The 10,962-nt window shown below is 39.1% G+C and overlaps 1 protein-coding gene across 1 annotated transcript in view; it reads left to right on the top strand.

The window, feature by feature from the left end:
- The window catches only part of PNPLA8 (patatin like phospholipase domain containing 8), a 44,824-nt gene extending 34,867 nt beyond the window's left edge, over window positions 1-9,957 (top strand). The window contains exons 9-10 of the mRNA XM_068401039.1: window positions 5,894-6,089; window positions 8,827-9,957. Of these exons, the coding sequence (XP_068257140.1) occupies window positions 5,894-6,089; window positions 8,827-9,101 (471 nt within the window). The 3' untranslated portion in view covers window positions 9,102-9,957. The remainder of the gene's footprint in view (window positions 1-5,893; window positions 6,090-8,826) is intronic.
- Window positions 9,958-10,962: the final 1,005 nt, after the last annotated feature.

Raw genomic sequence — 10,962 nt, forward strand, 5'->3', positions numbered from 1 at the left:
AAGAAAACAGAACATTTGAAATTGAATGGACTCATAAAATGAATGACTTCCTTCTGAAAATAGAGACAAACAAGAATTCAGATTTTGGCCAACAGGCATCTCTGTACCCATAGATCAGAAAAATCAGCCTTGTTTACTTCCAGTTGTTTAACTGCATGAAACTTTGAAGTGGCGAGAAAGCTCATAGAAACTAATGTGGAAGAGGAAGCTATTGTGTTAGTCACCAAGACATTCTATACTACTAGCAATCGTTCAGTCTTTTGGTTATATTGCATTTTGGTTAATGTATTTTTATAAACATCTTTTAAAAGCTGAGTGCTTACAATAAAAATATTTTAATTGGTAAGTTATAAATAATGTAGATTAGTTTTTATAATATTATATAACTATAGAAAAACTTAAAAAGAAATGGAAAAAAAAATTAAGATACCAAATTTAGCAGTTCTCCAAAACAAATCAACAGACTAAATACATAGGAATTCAGAGCAAGGATCAGTGAAGATTCTTGTGATCTCAGTATATCTAATGTACAAAACTGCAGAGTCGATCACTTGGAATTGTATTCCAGTGTCTCAGGTACAAGCACGAAGAAGGATGTGTCGTGACTTCTTAAAATTACTTTTTTAAAAATTTAGATCTGGCTTTAATATTTCTGTGTTGCTAGTTTAATGTATTTCTCAGGAAGGACTTTTTGTCCAGTTTTATGAAGATAGAGGAATTATTCAGAATCAGAAAGGTTAGTTTCTATTTTTTTAATCTTAGAACTGGAAAACTCTTTGTGGTTTGCAGTTTTCTTAGAATTCACATACATGTGAAATCATTGCAACTAATATTTAAAGTTGTGAAATATTTTTCCAGAAGAATTTCAGCGTTGGATGTAATTAGCTCTAAGTTTTCTGGAGCTGCAGAATTAAATAAATTATTGCAGTATTTCCTTCACTGAGTCCAATTTAACTAATAATGTTATTTACTGCTTCAGTAGTTGATCACTGTAAGCAAAAGAGCAATGTGATGAACATCTTTATTTAACAGAGTAAGCTGATTTGAAGCACAATATTGATCGTTATCAACCATAATATGTTTTGAGGGGACAGAAAAAATCAGTTGCATTCCTTATCGAGTCCTACTTCTAACCTTCCAAAAATGACATGTATCTGTATAAATGTTAGAAGTTATGTTAAAGGTGTCCAAACTGAAAATTATTAGGAATGGATATTTGCTGTCATTTCAATAAACCTAAATTGGAGAATGTTAAAATATGGAAATCATGGCACAAAACTGTTACTTATCATCGCAATACACATTTGGTATGTGTAGGTACGTGTACTTTACCTTCCTTTGATCTTTTATTTGTCAGTATTACAAAAATATTGTTGTATTCTAGTAGTATATGTCCCCTAGCTTCTGATAACACTGATTTTCTCATGCTGAAGCAATCATGCTTAATTATATTGACAAGATCAGTGGAAATTATTTTGTAAGCATGTTTTTAATCTAGGATTTAAAGAATAAAGTAAGCACCACAAGCACTATTAAGATTTTAGATTAAGATTCATGGGGAATTATATCAAGGACAAAAACATCCTTGTATTTAGTTTTCTGTGTAGAAGCTTTTTTAAACATAAGCAAAGGATAACAGGCACTGAAGAGACCATTTATTTTAGCAGTGTTTTGAGCAAAGTGGACAGTATCCAGAAGGAGTTCAAAGAGCTTTTTGTAGGATGAAATGAAAGCTTAATTAAAAAAAAAAAAACAAAAAAACACACAACTCAAAAAACTCAGCTCAGTAATTCTGTTTTTAGTTATTTATCTAGCACAGCTGTAGTTAAAAGGACTTTCTGTAAAATGTTTATCAACTCCAAAACATTTTTTATTCTAAGCTATTCCTGAGTCCAATTGCTTTTTTTTATTCTGGTAACGTGATGGTCAGGTGTGGGATATAAGGAGTTCAGGGAGCTTTAGAATATAGGGAGCTTTTGCATAATACTTATTGTAGTCAATATTCTGTTTCTTTTATATTTTACATGTTTTCTTTGTATAGATTTCGAATGGCAATTAAGTTCTTCGTCTCTGCTATTGATAATTTTTTCAGCTTAAGTTTTGCCTTTGTAACTGCTGTTTTTAAGGCATTCCCAATATAGAAAGCCAGCAGTGTGCCTAGGTGGCCAAGAAGGCCCACAGCATCCTGGCTTGTCTCAGAAATAGTGTGGCCAGCAGGATGAGGGAAGTGATCGTCCCCCTGCACTTGGCACTGGTGAGGCCGCACCTCAAATACTATGTTCAGTTTTGGGCCCCTCACTACAAGAAAGACATTGTGGTGCTGGAGCGAGTCCAAAGAAGGGCAACGAAGCTGGTGAAGGGTCTGGAGAACAAGTCATATGAGGAGCAGCTGAGGGAACTGAGGTTGTTTGGTCTGAAGAAAAGGAGGCTCAGGGGAGATCTTATTGCTCTCTACAACTACCTGAAAGGAGGTTGTAGTAAGGTGGGTGTCGGTCTCTTCTCCCAAGTAACACGTGATAGGACGAGAGGAAATGGCCTCAAGTTGTGCCAGGGGAGGTTTAGATTGGATATTAGGAAACATTTCTTCACGAAAAGGGTTGTAAAACATTGGAACAGGCTGCCCAGGGAAGTGGTAGAGTCACCATCCCTGGAGGTATTTAAGAGACAAGTAGATGTGGTGCTTAGGGACATGTTTTAGTGGTGGACTTGGCAGCGCTAGGTTAATGGTTGGACTTGACGATCTTAAAGGTCCTTTCCAACCAAAAAAGATTCTATGATTCTATTGTCAGTCATACTGATTCTTACTAGTCCTAAAGTATTTTATCCCAGCCTCATTACCTATGCTTGTGACGTATTGCTAGCAAAAGATGTCTCTCCTCACTTCCAGACTTACAAGAGTAGCCTTTGTTCCTGTTAGTCTGGGGCTGAATTCTCATGTTCAGACAACTTAAAGAAGCCTCACATTCCCAGGGCATGGCCCTCAGGGGGGACTTGAATCATCCTGATACCTGATGAAAGGACGATGCAGAAGAAGAGCTCAAGCAACCTAGGAGATTTCTCAAGTGCATTGATAACAACTTCCTGGCACAGTTGATGGCAGAGCCAACAAGGAAGGGTGCTTTGCTGGACCTGATGCTTATGAAGAATAAAAAACTGGTCGGGGATGTGAAAAGTTAAAGCCTTGGCTACAGTGACCATGAGATGATGGAGTTCAAGATTCTAAGAGAAGGGAGCAGGGAAGAAAGCAGGACTACAGCCCTGGATTTCAGGAGAGCAGATTTCATTCTCTTTAGTGCTCTGCTTGGAAGAATCCCATGGGCTATGGCCTTGAAGATAGGAGGGGTCCAGGAGAGCTGGCTGATACTCAGTGATCACCTCCTGCAAACTCAAGGAAGGACTATCCCAACAAGTAGGAAATCAAGCAAAGGTGGCAGGCATGAATGAGCAAGGAGGTTCTAACTGAACTCAGACATAAAAAGGAAGTGTACAAAAGGTGGAAGCAGGGACAGGTGACCCAGGAGGAGTATAGAGCTACTGTCCAGTCTTGCAGAGATGGGGTTAGGAAAGCAGAAGCCAGCCTGGAGTTGAATCTCGAGAGGGATGTGAAGGGCACCAACAAAGGATTCTACAAGTACATAAACAGCAAAAGGAAGACTAGAGAAAACATGGGCCCGCTACTAAATGGGGCAGGGGAGCTAATGACAAATGACTTGGAAAAGGCCAAGATGCTTAATGCTGCCTTTGTCTCAGTCTTTACCAGTAAAAATGACTTTCAGGAATCCTAGGCCCCTGAAGCTAGAGGGAAAGTCTGGTGCAAGGAGGACTTAGACTTAGCAGAGGAGAACGAGGTGAGGGAGAAGATAAACAAACTGGACATACATAAATTCATAGGGCGTGATGGGTTGCACCCATGAGTGCTGATGGTGCTGGCTGATGCCATTGTGAAGGTGACTCTTGATTATCTTTAAATGATGATGGTGATTGGGAGAGGCTGGGAAAACAAATATCATTCCTATCTTCAGGAAGGACAAGAAGAAAGATCTGGAGAACTACAGGCTAGTTGGCCTCAGCCCAGTCCCTCGGGAGGTGATAGAGGAAATCCCCTTGGAAAGGATTTCCAGTGTCATGAAGGACAAGATGGTGATGATGAGTAGTCAGCATGGGTTTACAAAGGGGAACTCATGATTGACTTAACCTGGTAGCCTTCTGCAATGAGGTGACTAGCTTGGTGGACAAGTGGAAAGCAGTGATGTTGTTTACCTCAACTTTAGTAAAGTCTTTGACACTTATATTCTCTAACATCATAGACAAGCTGACAAAGTGTGGATTAGATGAGTAGACAGTGAGGTGGATTGCAAATTAGCTGAATGACCAGGCCCAGAGGGTTGGGATCAGTGTCACAAAGTCCAGTTGGAAGCAAGTCACTAGAGGTGTACCCCAGGGGTCAATACTGGGGGCAATACTATTTAACATCTTCATTAATGACTTGGATGATGGGACAGAGCGCACCTGCATGAAGTTTGCAGATGGTACAAACCTGGGAGGAATGGCTGGTACACCAGATGGTTGGGCCATGACTCAGAGGAACCTCAACAGGCTGGAGAATTCCCATGAAGTTCAACAAGGGGAAAGGCAGAGTCGTGCATCTGGGGAGGAATAACCCCATGCAGTAACCCACACCGGGGACTGACTCGTTGTAAAGCAGCTTGGCAGAGAAGGACCTTGGGGTCCTGGTGGACAACAAGCTGAACATGAGCCAGCAATGCACCCTTGTGGCAAAAAAGGCCAACAGCATCCTGGGCTGCATTAAGAACAGTGTTGCCAGCAGGTCAAGGGAGATGATCCTTCCTCTGCACTGCTGAGGCTGGGTCTGTAGTACTGTGTCCAGTGCCGCAGTACAGGAGAGACATGAGCATACTGGAGGGAGTCCAGCGCAGGGCCACAACGATTATTAAGGGACTGGAGCATCTCTCATGAGAAGAGCCTGAGAGAGCTGGGACTGTTCAGCCTAGATAGGAGAAGGCTCAGGGGGGATCTCATCGATGTGTATGAATAAAAGATGGGAGGGAATGAAGATGGGGGAGCCGTACTTTTCCCAGCAGTGCCCACTGACAGGACAAAAGACTGGCACAAATGAAAACACATGAAATTCCATCTGAACACAAGAAAATTTTTTAACTCTGAGGGTGGTCAAACACTGGAACAGGTTGCCCGGAGAGGTTTTGGAGTCTCGATTTGTGGAGATACTCAAAACCCAACTGGACATGGCCTTGGGCAACGTGCTCTGACCCTGCTTGACCTGGGCGGTTGGACCAGATGGGCTCTCATTCTAACCTAAATGATTCTGTGATTTTCCAAGTCTTACATCCAGGCTATAGCATCCTATGTAATGACTGTGTTATAAAGCAGCTTTGGCCAAGCTTAGCTCTTGTGATCTTTTTATTTTAGAATCTGTAGGTAGTGATTTGGATTTTGTTACAGAATATATCCTTGTAATACCAGTAATAAACATTTTGAGATGCAGACTTTTTGATTGTTTAAGAAATTGTCAATATGTGTATGTCTTGCCTAAAAGTTCTTCAGAAGATGAAGTCGTAACTTCTTCAGGTATTCCAGTGAATGCTGCTGTTTCAGCCTACCTCTTCTATACAATACTCCTAACAGAACTGACCACAGACCCATGAGCTGCTCTGACAGTGTCCATAGGCCCAGGCAGCCTAGCTACACAGCTGCTGCATAGCGCAGACAGAACAGTTGCACGAAAGATGGAAATTAATGCTTGTTTGATTTAATTGATTTTGTATGTTAGTGCTATGCTAGTTTAATTTATAGTTGCAGTTTCTTTTATGACCATATGTTATGTGTAGTACTAACATTTGTATTTAATTTACAGGATGGAGGTCTGCTTCTAAATAATCCTTCTGCACTGGCAGTTCATGAGTGCAAGTGTCTTTGGCCAAATGTTCCGTTGCAGTGTCTAATATCGCTGGGCACTGGTCGATATGAAAGCGAGGGAAAGACCAATGTCACATACACCAGTTTGAAAGCCAAACTCACAAACGTTATCAGCAGTGCAACTGATACAGAAGGTTGGTGTCATAAGATACATTTGTATGGTGACTGTTTTCAGTTTTTTATCTTTCTTAGAATGATAGTTCAAATTCAGAGAGCAATCTGCAACCTTTTGTCTTTCCCCTTCTCTCTACCTGCCACATTGAAACTACTTGAAACATGTCTCTTCGTAACTCATTATGTATGGTTGGTGTTCTAGTGCCAGTATTACAGGTTTTCTGGAGATGGTCATATGAATGTGTTTCTTAGCCTTATCTCTGTGAATCTTCATCTTCACTCTTGATGCTAAGCTCTTTTCGTTTATGAGTTCTCAACTGTTAATATGAGGTTGATGACATAGGTATGCTAAAGATAAAAGATACCTTAAAATTTATCAGAATGACAATGATAATCCAACAGGATTTATACAAAGTTATATGTTTTTACTTGTGTTTTAGGTTCAAGGCTTACTCAGGAATTCATTTCAATAGAAAAATCATATTTTCTTATATTTGGTTTGGTTTTCCCATAAACAGAAATGCTTAATAGTTAATATAGAACATTGATTTTCAGCAGCTTCTGGAAAAAGTATTTTAGTTCTGTTCTTTTCTATGTGTGCTATTATACATGTGCTTTTCCAAGGCCTAGACTGTATCTACCAATGGTCATGACTTTCATTGCTGTCAGGAGGAGCCAAGCATGTGTTTTCCAAAATAAACTCTGTTCCTAGGATGGGAGTACACTGGAACTCTATTGCTAGCAGTTTACGTCTCTTTTGTTTTTATAAGCAGGAAATATTAGAATTTAAATTGATATGCAGATGCTTCCCTTCCCCTTACAAAGGAAACTGATACCGTAAAAAGCTAGGGAACAAGAAATACTCCTAGGGTCTAGATCCCTTGCTGCATGATCTCTGTCAACTGACTGTCATTAGTAAGAAAAAGCTAGATTTTGGGCCGCCTTTGTTTTTTTGCACAATCGTGGAAAAGCCGTGGGGATTGTAGGAAGAAGAGATATGCTGTCCACTTTCTATCAAATGAAGAAAAAGTTCCGTTGCAGCTGAAAAATCAGGCAAGAAATGTAATGGGGAAGAGGGGGGAAGTTCATTGTGGAGACCAAAGGAAAGGAAATGGAAAGAGGGGAGAGTAGATTTGAGCAAATGAGAAGTTATATTATGAAGGAAGAAGGCGAGAGTATTTAGTAGGGCAAGCAAGACTGGATGTGGTGAGGCAAGAACAGAGACACAGCTGAGGAATTTACAGAGAAGGGACCAAGCAGAGAAGATTTCAGGTTAACAAGAATCTTTTGCTGTAGTCTTACCCATGATATTTTTTTCACTTTAAAATTTTTATATAACAGTAGATGTTTAAAAGAACGAAGGAGAGTGGTAAGAATGCAAAGAAGATCAAAAGAAAAGAGAATGAAAGATGAAGGAAGTAATGCAAATGGAATTTTAAGGGAGCCAACGAAGAGAGATCTAAAAGGAGAGAGAAAATAGGTTATAAAACAGAGGGAAAAAGGAAGAGAGGAACATAAAAATACATTACATAGCCAGTTTATTATCGTACTAGTTAACTGAACTGTTATAATTTAACTTGAACATTTTAAATTAAATGAATGTTAAATTCAAACCCAAAACCTGTAGTAGTTTATAAAAAATTAATTTGTTGCAAACAAAAGAAAGCTTTAAACCTACGTATTTTTTACTGCAGTCTTTGAGAGTAGAGAAGATAGAGCTGTGATTTTCATAATGCCTACTTCCGTTAGTACTGAGTGTAACAAATCATGGGTATCCAGAATGGGAGTATGTAAATGTGCCCAGGTGTCCAAGAAGGCCAACAGCATCTTGGCTTGTCTCAGAAATAGTGTGGCCAGCAGGATGAGGGAAGTGATTATCCCCCTGTACTTGGCGCTGGTGAGGCCACACCTCAAATACTGTGTTCAGTTTTGGGCCCCTCACTACAAGAAAGACATTGAGGTGCTGGAGCAAGTCCAAAGAAGGGCAACGAAGGGCCTTCGTGATGGGTGAAGGGTCTAGAGCACAAGTCATATGAGGAGCAGCTGAGGGAACTGGGGTTGTTTAGCCTGGAGAAAAGGAGGCTCAGGGGAGACCTTATTGCTCTCTACAACTACCTGAAAGGAGGTTGTAGCGAGGTGGTGTTGGTCTCTTCTCCCAAGTAACACGTGATAGGACGAGAGGAAGTGGCCTCAAGTTGTGCCAGGGGAGGTTTAGAGTGGATATTAGGAAACATTTCTTCACCAAAAGGGCTGTCAAGCATTGGAACAGGCTGCCCAGGGAAGTGGTAGAGTCACCATCCCTGGAGGTATTTAGAAGATGTGTAGGTGTGGTGCATAGGGATGTGATTTAGTGTGCAGTGCTAGGTTAATGGTTGAGCTTGATGATCTTGAAGGTCTTTTCCAACCAAAACGATTCAATCATTTTAAGTTACATTCCTGCTCTTCAGAATTCGCTCTCACTTGGAAAAGAATGGAATGTACATGTAATTAAAAATCTGGATAGCTGCAAAGCCTTCTTAATTGTCATACCAGTGAAGTTGTCTTAGAATAAAAGATGAAGCTTTTCCAGAGTAAACAGAGCTCCAGGGTCATAATGAGAAAGGGTTTTGATAAGGCAATGGTGGAAAAATGTTTACTTGGCAAAGCAGCAAATATTTACACTTACTGTGTCACTCCAGAGCACTTGTTCAGAGACTGTAGGACTGTTTGTCTGTCTAGTGTAAATGTAACTGTTTCCTTCATTTGTTTTCAATGCAGAAGTTCACACCATGCTGGATGCACTGTTACCTCCAGATACTTATTTCAGATTTAACCCTCTTATGAATGAAGACATACCTCTGGATGAAAGTCGCAAAGAGAAACTCAATCAGCTGCAGACAGATGGAATTCGTTATTTAGAACTAAATGAAGAAAAACTGAGAAAAGCTGCAAAAATATTAACACAAGAAAAAACAACTTTGCAGAGACTTCAGGACTGGATAAGATTAAAGGCTGACATGTACGAAGGCCTTCCATTTCTTTCCAGATTGTGAATATGTAATGCATGAAAGATCATAAATGTAAATCTTGTTCCAGAAAATCCATTCAGTGCTGTAAAGGAAGAATGTTTATTGGGGGTAAATAACGTCTTTGGGAAGCTATCAGAATTCTGGAGAAAGCAATTCAGGGTGGCTGTTCTGTGCACACTTACTTGATACAAGGTTTTATGGTAATTATTTTTTGAACTTTACGGATCTTACTGTTGCTCTACTTAAGTTTCTTAAAGTTAGTAAAACTGAAAATTATGAAAACAATTGTGCTATGCATTTTTGGATGTATGTACCGTAATTATGGTGGCAGTAAAACTTTTATTTGTCAACTGCCAGACTTATTCCAAATTAAAAAAAAATAAAATCCTCACTCTCTTTAGTGTGGGCAATATACATGGTAGGCTCTTATGCAGCCAGTGAATTTAATAGAAATGTAATGTTCTTACAAAAACTTTGCCTGTGTTAATTGCGCTTTTACATTTGAAAGATAAAATTTAATTTTTTTTTTTATTTTCAGTGGATTTTGTACATAACAGTATTGAGTTTGGATGACTAAAAATGGCATATTAAATTATCAAAATTAACTGATAGTTTTAGGACTTGCTGCTTACTGTTTTTATCAGGATAACTTCAGATTGTTTCATTCATTATTTGAAAATATTCCCAAGCCCCAGAACTTCACTTGAGCAGCTATTCCTGTCACAGGATAAAGGAAATAAAATCTTGAAGTAGTTCACATGAGTGAGAAGCTTACTATAGAAGCTTGAGTTTTGGATGCCAAACTTCAGGTGTCCCTAGTTAAGAAGAAAATTAGCAGTTGATACATGAAATAATAAATTATTTTGTCTTATAACTTTCATATATGCATCCTCTTGAAATTACCTTAGAGTTGTGAAGTTAACATTTAGAGCTTACTACGATCTTACTACTCATTCCTTTGCAGCTTTCTGCTTATGTCAGGAAGGGTGGTGTGGTAGGCTATGACGATATAGTACGTCAATGGAACAGCTTTTTCAACAACAGGAAGGGACACGAGTTCTTCGGAACAGCATGACTGCAGTGAAATTTGAGTTGGACACAGCTTCTGTCACACGTTGGGCATGTACCCATTAATAAGATTTCTCGAGAGGTTTCTGAGTGAGTTTTTGCCTGGGTGACAGCTACAGTACATGAAAATATTTATTAGATAAAATACATGTTTTATGCAGTAGATAAAATGTCCAGTTTTACCAAAAAACAGTGCATTTGTCACTTTGCCTTTTGGGACTAATGACCTGCCGTTGCATTATCTACTAAAATAACATTTACTTTGATAGTCACCTTCTGTACTTGACTTAAAACATTGAAAATGTTATTAGGCTGCCTTTAGGAAAGGAGCTTCAACGAAGACAGCTGAGATCCTTCATTTTCTTAGGAGTTGCTACATAGTATTCTGTGACTGTGCAAGAAAACATTTGATTTGGGCTGTTCTTTTTTTAATCTGACATATTTTTAATTCTTAACCTGTGTCATGTTACTCAGATATCCATACTTTTCTGGTGCTCCCTCAGTTCTCTGGCTTGTTTTTGCCAATTAAGCTAGTAAGTGTCATTAATGCCTGAGCTGTAGCCTTCACATTTTTTAAATTGTTCCCAATGCCAACAAATTCTGGGTGCATAAGGACTAAAGAAGCCTTTGGCATTCAGTATGTTGGGAAGGGAAAAGAGGAGAAACGCAGAGAAAGAAAAGTTAAAAAGCTACAGCAATTTAAAGATGAGAGGTGAAGAATGTATGTTGTTCATTTCTCACCTCCTTTTTTATATTTTTAAACTATGAACACCAAAAGTAGTTCCTTGAATAGGACAATAAAAATACTAAAAAGGAA

Source organism: Nyctibius grandis, chromosome 5 (genome assembly GCF_013368605.1).
Source record: "Nyctibius grandis isolate bNycGra1 chromosome 5, bNycGra1.pri, whole genome shotgun sequence".
Taxonomy (NCBI): Eukaryota; Metazoa; Chordata; class Aves; order Nyctibiiformes; family Nyctibiidae; genus Nyctibius; species Nyctibius grandis.